Source organism: Centruroides sculpturatus, unplaced genomic scaffold (genome assembly GCF_000671375.1).
Source record: "Centruroides sculpturatus isolate CEXI.00-Female unplaced genomic scaffold, Cexi_2.0 scaffold2, whole genome shotgun sequence".
Classification (NCBI taxonomy): Eukaryota; Metazoa; Arthropoda; class Arachnida; order Scorpiones; family Buthidae; genus Centruroides; species Centruroides sculpturatus.
Window position 1 is genome coordinate 2,107,624 of NW_019384369.1, and position 11,874 is coordinate 2,119,497.

The 11,874-nt window shown below is 31.0% G+C and overlaps 1 protein-coding gene and 1 long non-coding RNA gene across 2 annotated transcripts in view; one reads left to right on the top strand and one right to left on the bottom strand.

Annotated features, from left to right (window-relative positions):
• Positions 1 to 8,794, top strand: part of LOC111614146 (leucine--tRNA ligase, cytoplasmic-like) — a 44,878-nt gene extending 36,084 nt beyond the window's left edge. The window contains exons 20-23 of the mRNA XM_023355530.1: positions 5,394 to 5,628; positions 5,698 to 5,841; positions 5,916 to 6,029; positions 7,268 to 8,794. Of these exons, the coding sequence (XP_023211298.1) occupies positions 5,394 to 5,628; positions 5,698 to 5,841; positions 5,916 to 6,029; positions 7,268 to 7,456 (682 nt within the window). The 3' untranslated portion in view covers positions 7,457 to 8,794. The remainder of the gene's footprint in view (positions 1 to 5,393; positions 5,629 to 5,697; positions 5,842 to 5,915; positions 6,030 to 7,267) is intronic.
• Positions 5,010 to 11,874, bottom strand: part of LOC111614156 — a 21,747-nt gene continuing 14,882 nt past the window's right edge. The window contains exon 3 of the long non-coding RNA XR_002754886.1: positions 5,010 to 5,251. This is a non-coding gene — a long non-coding RNA (uncharacterized LOC111614156). The remainder of the gene's footprint in view (positions 5,252 to 11,874) is intronic.

Below are 11,874 nucleotides of genomic sequence, written 5' to 3' on the forward strand. Positions count from 1 at the left end.
GACTGCGCCAGAAAATCGATTGGCGCCCGCGAAAATTCAAAAATACAAAAATGAAGTATATTACCAAGTAACCCAGTGAGAACTGCTTGCCTATCATTTTAGTTGAAAATACAAGAAGTTTTATTCCAAGCAAGCATCGCAAGCCCGCTAGGTTAATTTCTGCTGCTTGCTTGGAATAAAATTTCTTGTATTTTATATTAAAATGATAGGCAAGCAATTCTGTTAAAAGCACTGGCACTGAACGTTTCGCTTCGTGCAGTCTATTTTGCAACTTTTTTTAAAATGATGTCAATCCTGAAAATCTCAGGATTAGGAAAACTTAATCCCGAAAATTTTGGGACTGAAAAGTTGTCGGGATCCCGATTTTTGAGATCCCGGGATCAAATCCTCTACTCACGGGTAGCCTGTCCGTATGTGTTGAGCTCTTGTCCTTATAGACCTGGTCAAGCCTATAGTAAAGGGCTTCTTAATATCTAAAGAATGGAGAGTCAAAAAATAATGAGTATTGACTATAAAATATTATAATGTTATATCAAAGATTAAAGTGTTAGAATTTGAATAATCACTCAGATTTGAAGAGGCAATCTGGCAGAGAGTGGCTGTTACAATATGCAGCCACACATCACTAGCATGTTTTAACGGTCCCTCTCTGCCAGATTGCCTCTTCAAAGCCAGTAACTATGACTCAATTAATTATTTAGAAACTTTACAAACTCTAAGATAAAATGCTCTTTGATATTTACAGGAAAATGTAGAGAAAATTGGTATAAATGCTCTAAATCTAACACTAGACTTTGATGAATGTAGTGTATTAGCTGAAAATATTTTATATCTGACAAATACACTTGAGGTAAAATTTAACATATATTTAATTTTGAATAAATATTCTTCAATAAAATTGACATTTAAAACTAAGTTTTACTTTAAAATATATTTAACATATATTTAATTTTGAATAAATATTCTTCAATAAAATTGACATTTAAAACTAAGTTTTACTTTAAAATATAGCTGGAAGGATTAGACCCGTAACTGCCGGTAGTTACCAAGGCATTTAGAAAATGTGACCTAAATAACCAACTGCGTTTAAAAATCACTGTTATGATGTCACTGGTTGTCCTGCAGTACTTACCAAAGTAACCGTGTGTGCAGCCAAATTTTTAAATTATTAAAAGTGTACCATGATGAAAAAAAGAGGTTGAGAATCACTGATCTATATATTGTTTACATTTCTTCAAAGAATGTGCATATTTATCATAGAAATAAATATGGTTATGATTCAAAGTATAATCTAATGATAAAAACATATCTTTTTAGGGCAGAACAACTTGTACCAGAAGTTTGGGACTATATATNGACATGCACAGTGGCAAAAAAAAATGGCCAACCACTTGTCTGTTTGGGAAAGAGCACAGTTTGCTGACTGCTATGATGTGTTGAAATCATTGGTTGCCATGCAGAGATGTTGAAGTAAGGTGAAGGGACATCATCCACAATTCATCCCAAAAAAATATAAAAAAAAAAATAAAAATTCATTCAAAGCTTGTCATTCATTTCAGTATGTCCACTACCAAAGATGTGGTAGTGGACACACTGAAATGGTCATCTATCCATCCACATCATGATCCTCTGTCATTTGAGAACTTGATGGATGGTGTTGGTGCATACATTAAATTTTAAATCATGCATCCATATTTCCATTTAATAAGGTACATACATATGGTACAACATAAGGTACATAATACAATACATGTCGAATGATTTTCATCATCATTGTCTTAGAAAGTTTATGAACCAGACATTGATTATTTTCCATCCACCCTGTATAATTGCTATCAAATGTAATTTTAAATCAGCAATTTTTTAATTTAGAAAATACTTTTATACTTAGATCTAGGAAATTCTAAATCATATGTCCATAAAAATTACTTTAAAGTTTGCAAGAAACTTATTTAAAAGTTTCTTGCAAACTTTAAAGTAATCTTTTTTATCTATTGATTAATTTCATGTCTATGTTGCTAAAATAAGTGCTGTAGTACTTTAAATTGCAAATTAATAATTAAAAATTGGTGATTATGGAGCAACTGTTGAAAAATGTTTGATGTTCTTTAAGTATTTTCAATCTATGGATGTTTACAGGTATATGAAATTTTCATAAAAGGGGTATATGAACAGGAAAAGTTTGCGAATCACTGATCTAGAATGTTGCTATATAGAAAAAGACTAGTGGCAGCTTATGGCTTTCTAATAAAGAGGTACACCTAATATAATTGAAAGCAAAGAAACTACATTTATTTAGAAAACATATTACACACAATGAAAATGATTAGTGAATGTGATTGTGCCAGTTTTCTGAAATCACAATCAAATTTGTTTTATAATTACTCAAAACCTTGGATATTTATAGCATATTTTGTTGTAGCTTGCTTTAAGATTGTTTATAAAGCGGGAGGATAGGAGTTACACAGTATCTATCAGAAATACACAAAAGTCATATCCTTTACTGGAGAACTGCCTCATTAATTTATAGTATTTTAACTATATTATATATAGTTAAAATACTATATTATAATAGTAATAGTTTACTGTTATGACTGGCTAGGTTACAATCATTTAACTCTTTTGATTGTGAATGTATCCTTAGGTTAAGTTGCAAGTTACACTTAAGTGTTTGTGTATATTACATTACATTATAGTCAGAAAACTTACACAAATATTATATGTGTAAATAGTATGTACCAAGTTTATAAAAAGAAATTGTATAAGTATATGGGAGTGTAATAAGCATCTGGAAGTCATGTGCAGCTTACAAGCCAGTTTGGCCACTGTATAATAAATAATGAATGAATAAAATAGCAGTCAAGTGAGCATCTATATCAATTATTCTTAACCACTGTGCTGCCACTGCAAATATCCATACATAAATGATGTCAGACAAGTAGTTTAATCGGTTCTACCTTCCTAGAAATTGTAACTGGTATTACCCGTAACTGCCGGTAGTTACCAAGGCATTTAGAAAATGTGACCTAAATAACCAAATGCATTTAATAATCACTGTTATGATGTCACCGGTTGTCCTGCAGTACTTACCAAAGTAACCGTGTGTGCAGCCAAATTTTTAAATTATTAAAAGTGTACCATGATGAAAAAAAGGTTGAGAATCACTGATCTATATATTGTTTACATTTCTTCAAAGAATGTGCATATTTATCATAGAAATAAATATGGTTATGATTCAAAGTATAATCTAATGATAAAAACATATCTTTTTAGGGCAGAACAACTTGTACCAGAAGTTTGGGACTATATATTTTTTAAGAATGCCCCATACCCCTCCACAGACATTTCTAAAGAAAGTCTTGATAAATTAAGGAGAGAATTTCGGTACTGGTATCCACTCAATTTACGTTGTTCAGGGAAGGATCTCATTCCGAACCATCTCACTTATTTCCTGTATTCTCATTGTGCCATGTGGCCAGAAGAACCCAACTTGTGGCCTTTGGGTATAAGAGTGAATGGTCATCTGCTGTTAAATTCTGAAAAAGTATGTTGTTTATGTAATTAAAATTTATTATTTTAAAAATAAAAATAAATAAAACAAAACTTTTTAGATGTCAAAATCTACAGGAAATTTTCTTACCTTATCGGAAGCTATCGAAAAATTCTCGGCTGATGGTATTATTATTATTATTACTTACTTTTTGACGTTTTGATTTGTTTAAAATTATTAAAAATTTTCATTAATTTTGAACAGGGATGCGACTGGCTTTGGCTGATTCGGGTGACGGAATCGAAGATGCAAATTTTGTAGAAACCATGGCCGATGCAGGAATTCTTCGTTTGTATGCATTTTTGGAATGGGTTAAAGAAATGATTACTTCAAGAGAATCTCTAAGGGTTGGACCCACTAACTCTTTCAATGACAAAGTATTTATGAGGTATTGTTAAAGTTTATAATAAAACCTTTTCTTAGAACTATATCATTTCAAAAAATATTAAAGAACTATAAATTTATACTTAAAACTAACAAGAAATTATGCTTTGGCTTTTAATTAATAAAGCATAATTACTTCTTAGTTTGAAACATGCAAATTATTTTCATTATAAGTTTTCCAACAGATGTAAAATATCTACTTTTATGTTCTATATTTTTCTTAGATCTGTTCCTCCTCTTGCTCCTCCCTTTTCTTTTATCATAGATGCACTTATAATCTTTCTTTCCAATGTCCTTCCCATACTGTCCTTCTATGCTTTCCAATTGGACATGCTACTGATTTTAACTATGTCCTATCTGCAAAAATTTCACCATGTTCCCAAACATATAAGAGCATGCTCTTATTGATGGGGCAAAACCTGCATTATATTTTTGAAAGTACTTTAAAAATCTTTTATAATTATGGAAGCATATTTTTATTTTTGTCAGTGAATGGAGGATATTGTATCTGTAAGTGTACTGTACATTTAATTTACATTACTACAGCAATACAGTGCTCATATAAGCAAAAACAAGCTGGCACACATACCTTGCATATGACGGCATGCTCTTATGCACTTATAAGTAATGCAAGACATATTTCAAAAATGTAAAACAAGCAATTTTTACATATTAGAGCAAGCTCTCGATGGAAATGCAGTATGTGAATCCAGTTAATTTCTATTGATATTTCATCTGTATTGAATCCATATTTATATGTGAATAAGGAATGCTGTAATCCAATCTTTCTTTTCTCTGTAATCCTTACAAAGTTTAACAATTTCAATACTGCACCTCTAGCATCCAAAGGTTTTTCATGACGATACTTACATTTTAACATTTACTATATAAATAAATAAAAACCAAATACACACTTATGCAATTTTAAGATTGAAATTTATGGACGTGTAGAATTATATTTTTAAAATTCTTGATACGATGGAATCGTGCATAACTAATTTAGTTAACTCAAATTTGCAATTTTATTTCTAAAACTGTTCAAATTAGTAATCACTTTTGAAAGGATACTCAATTTTCTCTGACAGATTTTCTTTTATTCTCCACCTTGTGGGCACTAAGAAGGCCTTTTTTTACCAAGACCATTATGGATTAGGTCAGGTGACAAAGGGTTGGCTCCAATATATCCGGTGAAAACCACCCACAGAAAATTTCTAGAGTTTTTCAACCTGCCTTTATTCATTCTTGGGTCACCCAGAGCAGTAGACTACTGCTTTAACTGCTCAATCATCTGACTATCTGTGACAAATCTTGTAGCCACTAAAAAATTCAAATACTGAAATGATTTTTCTTTATATGTCGTAAAATGAAAGTTTTAAAGAAAAAATTTGTAAAATTACAAAATATTTAAGACTTAAACAATGTGTTTTGTATAAATGAAACTTTTAATCTTATATTATAGTGAAATGAACTATCTCATTCAACAAACTTCCCAGTTTTATCAAAAAATGCTTTTCAAAGAAGCTTTAAAGACTGGATTTTTTGAATATCAAGCGGCGAGAGACAAATACCGAGAGATGACGGTAAACGAAGGCATGCATCGTTATCTCGTATTTTTATTTATCGAGACACAGGTTCTTATATTATCTCCTATATGCCCACATATTTGTGAGCATATCTGGGGATTAATAGGAAAGGTATATTATATTTTATTATCTCATACTTATTAACATAACCATATAAAATATGATATATAACTTAAACAGAATCATAGTATATTAAATGCAAGATGGCCAATGACTGGAGTTGTCGACGAAATGTTATTGAAATCGTCGCAGTATCTTATGGATTCGGCTCACGAATTTCGACTTAGGCTCAAAGCGTACTATCAAGTTGGCAGCAAGGGTAAAGTGAGTACTCGTCTTCAAAATAATAAAATTGTACATCTGTTTTGCTTTAAAGTAATTGAAAATATTAATTTTAGAAAGGTGGAGGAGAAAATAAACTTCAGAAACCTACCCACGCAGTCATATGGGTTGCAAAGACATTCCCACCTTGGCAGTCATTGGTACTAACGACTTTACAGCATTTATATAATGTAAGTTGAAATTCATTTTGGTTTCTTTCATTAGCATGCTAATTACAAAAAAGATCAATCTGTAGAGTAATTTTCATTTTTAAATAAACATTGATAATTACCACAAAATTACTCTGAATCTAATAAAATCATTTTATTGTATTAAAATTACCAAAAACATTTTTTAGTTTTGATAATATAGTATTATGTTATTAGCCTGAAATTACATTTTATACATTGGATTTTAATTAGTATTATGCAGAAAAACAAATTAATTATGTTCGGTAAAGTATTGTGTGCAGCTGACAACATGATTCAAATGCTCATATTAACAAATTAATGAAATAGCATCATAGATAGTTTAAATCAGCCATTCCCAAATGTACTATATTGAAATTAAAAAGTTGCAGTGACCCATCATTTTGTTGGGTATACAGTGAAATTCTGTTAACCAGCATGTGGGTCTCAGGTGTTCACATTTTCAGCACTTTTACATGAAAATCTTAAAGTTCTTGGAAAGGGGTGTCGGTTCTCCTTTTAGAGATAAGAAATGCCAAGCTGACATGATTCCATGCGACGTCGTTAGCTCATGCATGATTTTGTAGTCTTTTCCAAAGACCTTAGTGTACAGGTTTGGTATGAGAAGCAAAAATATTTAAATCCTTGGAATCAATAATTACCATGAAAATAGCTACAGCGCATTACCGTTTGTGTACTTTGTGTATAAATATAGATAAACTCTAATTATCAGAGTAAGAATAGCGTATTCTTGTTTCAAGCCAACCAAGAGTGGGAATAGCCTGAAAAATTGAAATGGCATGTTAAACAATCATAAAAGATGGATTTGTATAGTTTTATGTGCAAAGATATGTACAGTGACCCTATGTTTGTCCCAGCAAAATTTTCTCCAAGAGGTGTTAGATAGATGACTGGCATGACTTTATTGTTAAAGGAAAGGTATAATGTATAGTACATGGGCAAGCCACTACTAATTTAAGTGGAGAGCATATATTTTAAATTATATAAATTGTCACAATGCCGGACTACAAGTTTTAATGTCACAATAAATAATTTCTCATTTGGTATTAGATCTAATAGCAAAATAATAACCTGATTAATTATGGCAATTGTTTGGTTTAGTATCAATGCATTTGGGATGTTTATTATATATCACACTTTACTTTTGTAGATTTATGTTTGATTTTTATTACAATTTCTTTTAATGTATTTAATATAATCCTCATTTTTTTATATAAAAGGAACAAGGATGTTTTCCTGACAACAAAATTATAGCATCTAAATTAAAGGAAGTTGAAGAATTAAAAAAATATATGAAAAAAGTGATGCCTTTTGTCCAGACTACAAAGGTAAATTTTGTCTTATATATACTTTTTAAACACTATATCAAATGTTGCACACAGCACACATTATTTTTACATATAAATTAATTTATTCATTAATATTACAAAAATATGTCACCCAGTTTCAACACATTTATAGTTGGTGCAACCAGAGTTGGCCAATGGGTTTATTTATCTTATTGTGCTATAGAGGAGATTAAGAAAAAAAAAAATAGGCATATTGTCTTATCAATTTATTAGTCAAGAATGTTGATTTAATTAACTAAATTAACCACACGAACCTCGACCCCATTTTTAGACAAAGTGAAGCCCAAGGGTCATATACATGTATTCATAAACCATTCTTTCACCTCTTAAAGATGCAAAAATGAATCAACCCAATGGCCAATTCTAGTTGCACCAGTGATGTGTTGTCCATGGAAACTGTGGAAGCACCACTTCTCTTGTATTTTCTAAAATATAAATACATACTGTGCAATTATTTTCATATTTTAACATACTTTGAATTAAATAAAATTAATATTTTATTATAACCGCATTATGTATCTTATCATTTTTTTCACATGTAGTATAGAAATAAGATTGCTATTGCATATTCAAATATAAATTTGTATATGCATATTCCCAATGGAAGTGCTGTACTGTCGAATATGGAACAGCTTCCATGGCAAAAATATTTGAATCGTGTAAAGCAGCCAGATTACAGGCATTCGCGCATTCTCTTTACAGAGCACCAACCTCATGCAATTTAGCTTGTGGATGTTACATGCCAAAATATCATATAATGCTTTCAATGATTCTATCCTGAGCCGCACAGCTTCCCTATCATCAAATGTCCCCGCACACTAATGAGCTGCACCTACTATAATTAAAAAATTATTTGTAATTTTATTTAGAATTTTGATTAAAGGTAAAATGCTTTTCATAATAAATTAGGTATTCAAATCAAGTGTTCGAACATTAGTTACAAGTTAAAATTTTAACTCTTGTCTCATGCCTGCAAAGTAAATGCTATCTTCAGTAAAGTCCACTTATTTCAGTATTCCTAAATATTTACTTTCTATGGATTATGTGGAAAGTGATTTATATATGATAAAGCAAAACAGTAGGGCTGTGTTTCTTTATGCAGCGAGAGTGCAGCGTAAATGATGCAGCAATGTGTAGCGATAGCTTCTCGTGACATCATAGTTTAGAAACGCTTTCCGCTTGAGCGAAACACAGATGTCATAATCTATCCTTTATTTAAATATTGTAGTTCTTTAACTAAAGCATTATTTTCAGCTGTAACTGGAATTAAAGAGATATAAAGAATCGAGCATTTATCTTTCCATAAATGTGAACAAAGTAAAGAGATAAAAGATATATAATTATATTTAAAATATAGTATTTTCTTATTCTTTAGATAATTTTCAGAGTCATTTCATAAAATTTAATCCTTCTTAATCTTTCCATAATATTTTTATCAACAGTCACTTCGACTTTTTTCTTTTTACAGCATAATATCGTATTATACACACAAGCGTCCATTTTGCTTTACACGTGTAGCAGACATAAAAGCAGCTTTATCTTTGCTGCAGCGACCTCTTGCAGCGTTGCATTTAGAAACGGGTTTCAGAGGGTTTGCTGTAAAGCGCTTCTCGAGTGCTGCATAAACGTTGTGTTTATATTGATACAAAAGGATGTTTTGGAACGATAAATAAAATAATCCACTGAAATGGTTATTTGATAAATGATGAGGATCATTCTTGAAATTTATAAAAGATAATATATTGACTTGGAAAGTAACATATCCTATAGAGACAATATGCAAGTTATAACTGTATACCATTGTGCACTCCACACAAATATACACAACTAGCTGTTACCCGCGACTTCACCCATTTATATTTAATATTTCAACAACCATAGTAATTGTTATATAACACCTACTGCTGAGAATAATGACAATTGCTGAGAATCAAACGAACTGTTTTCAATTTGATCAATTTTCTGGAATGTTTACAATCATTCTATAATTAAACCAATATGCAATAACAAATTCGAATTTAAAACGGCTCAAACATTTGGTTAAAAAATCGAAATATATAAAAATATTTATAACAGTGTCTGAAATGTTATAAATTTAATGCACCTAATTACTCGATGAAGACTAAACATAGTTAAAAACAAAAAATTGCATCTAAAATAGTATAGTAAAGCCATTCTTCAGGTTAAGCCTTAATCCTCTCCCTCTCCCATTGCGGGGGGATTTCCAAAAATTCCTTCTTAGTGCGCGTTTTTATGATGTACCCCAACTGTGTACCAAATTTCACCTCTTTAGGTTCAACAGTTTGCTCTGTGCGATGATGAATCAGTCAGTCAGGACAAGTAATTTTATATATTTTAGATAAATTTTTAGATAAAACTTTCTGCAATGTTGGCCTGATTTGAATATGCAGCTAGACAATAAATGCTGGATTATAAAGATTTTCTGGTTACAATTTTCCCAAAAATAAATGTTTTTAGCTATTTCTACTAGCCAGATTCAAACTACATGTAACAACTGAATTCCAGGACATCAGTTCAAAATAATTCGAATGTAGTGCACATTCCATTTAAAATACATCATATTACAAAATAACATGCATGTAATGCACGTGTTATCTTGTAATATTGGTGAGTCTCAACAGCTGCTACATGACACAAATTTAGTATGGATGCATCTTTAATTACAATCTTAGAGCTTTATGCACATTGCTGACAAAATTGTTCTGACTTGAAATCTTCCAAGTGAAATTTTTTGGACTTTGAAATCAAATCATCAATGAAGAGCATCAAATGTTTTAAACTTGTCATAGTGATGCTGGTGTTGCTGGGCCAAAAGTCTTGTAATACATAAAAAATATTATCAACACCTGGTAGGTTTTCAGGCTAAATGTCTGGAGTGAACATTCTTGGTCCTGTAATGGTAACAACAATCAATCTCGATTGTGCAATAGACAAATGGCTCAATGACTTGCCGTCAGAGCAACCAACATGTTCTCGGGTAGATTTGCATCAGTGGCTCATGGCGAAGTTCAACAACTGATGGCTAGGACAATGCCATCCCTTTCCAGTGTTACCATGTTGCCTGGGCTTCAACCCAGATCATCTAAAAGCTACAGAAGTAGATACAAGAGATTTTTAGCAAACTTAGTGTTACTGTCTTATGTATCAATGTTGCTTTGCCACTGAAGACATTTTTTATTTACCTATATACTGTGCCTAAATTAATAAAAATATGGTTTATTTTGATAATGTTGGTCTATATCCTTTATGCTTGCACTTGGGACAAGATGGGAAAACTTCTGTATTGCCTTGGAATTACATTGTAATTTACACACATCCCTTGATTTAATTCATTCTTTTAAAAGATTTTGCTGTAAACATTGCAGAGGAACTAATGCATCATATGTCTCTATTTATGCAATGCTGGAAAGATCTATTTTGCGTCTGTATGTGAATATGATATATGCAAAATAGATTTCATAGCACCCTGTATATTTTGAGTCCTACAAATTTCATCTCAAAATTATATATTAATGTTGCTCCAATCAAATGATTTTTCGTTTGCCTGCATTTAACAGCTAGTCAGATAGTCACATGCAAGGAAATTGAGATTAGCCAGAAATCAAACTATTATTCCTTATTTTCTTTTTGAAAAGATTCTTGTATTTTCCATATTTATGATAAAATTCTTAGCATAATACATAACATCAAATGTTTGCATATGAATGACTTGTACAACTCACATTTACATTTACATTTATTTCCAATGTACTGTTTGTCAAATTACTTCCTAACACCTCATAAAGTCTGTGAAAGTATTAAACTATTTTATACCCCACTCAACCATGCTTGTCATTCTAAGATTGCATTATTACTAAATTTGCTGACTATTTATGTCTAGTATACAGATTTTACTTAACTATGTAGTAGTGGTACAAAAAAAGCTACTTAACTTTTACATGTAGTAGTAATGATGGCCGAAATGGTTAATAGTGTCTGCCTACCTGGGATTGAATCCGAGTGGACAACTCAGTGAATTACTCACGGGTAGGGAATTCGATCCCGGTCCTTATTTCTAATCCCGGGATTTCGGGATTATACTTATTCGATCCCGGGATCCCGGGATTATTTCAGTATTGAGGGTTAATAAAAATTAAGAAAATCTTACAGAAATCAAAAATCAAAATTTAGACAAAAATCAACGTATTTTATGATATACACCTAGTTAATTTAATCACTCTAACTAATCAGACTTAGAGTCAGACAAACCAGACTTAAAATCACTGTTTCATGTTAAATTTATTCTTTTTTAAGCATCACTGAGATCTCTTTAAACTCACATAAATTGAAAAAACCTTTATGTAACAAACTATGCAAATAAACGTTGAAAATTAACAAAAATCTCTCTTAACATCGACTAAATAGACTACTTTCATATAACAACCTAGTAAGTAGGTAGTAAAGTAAGTTTCTTAGCA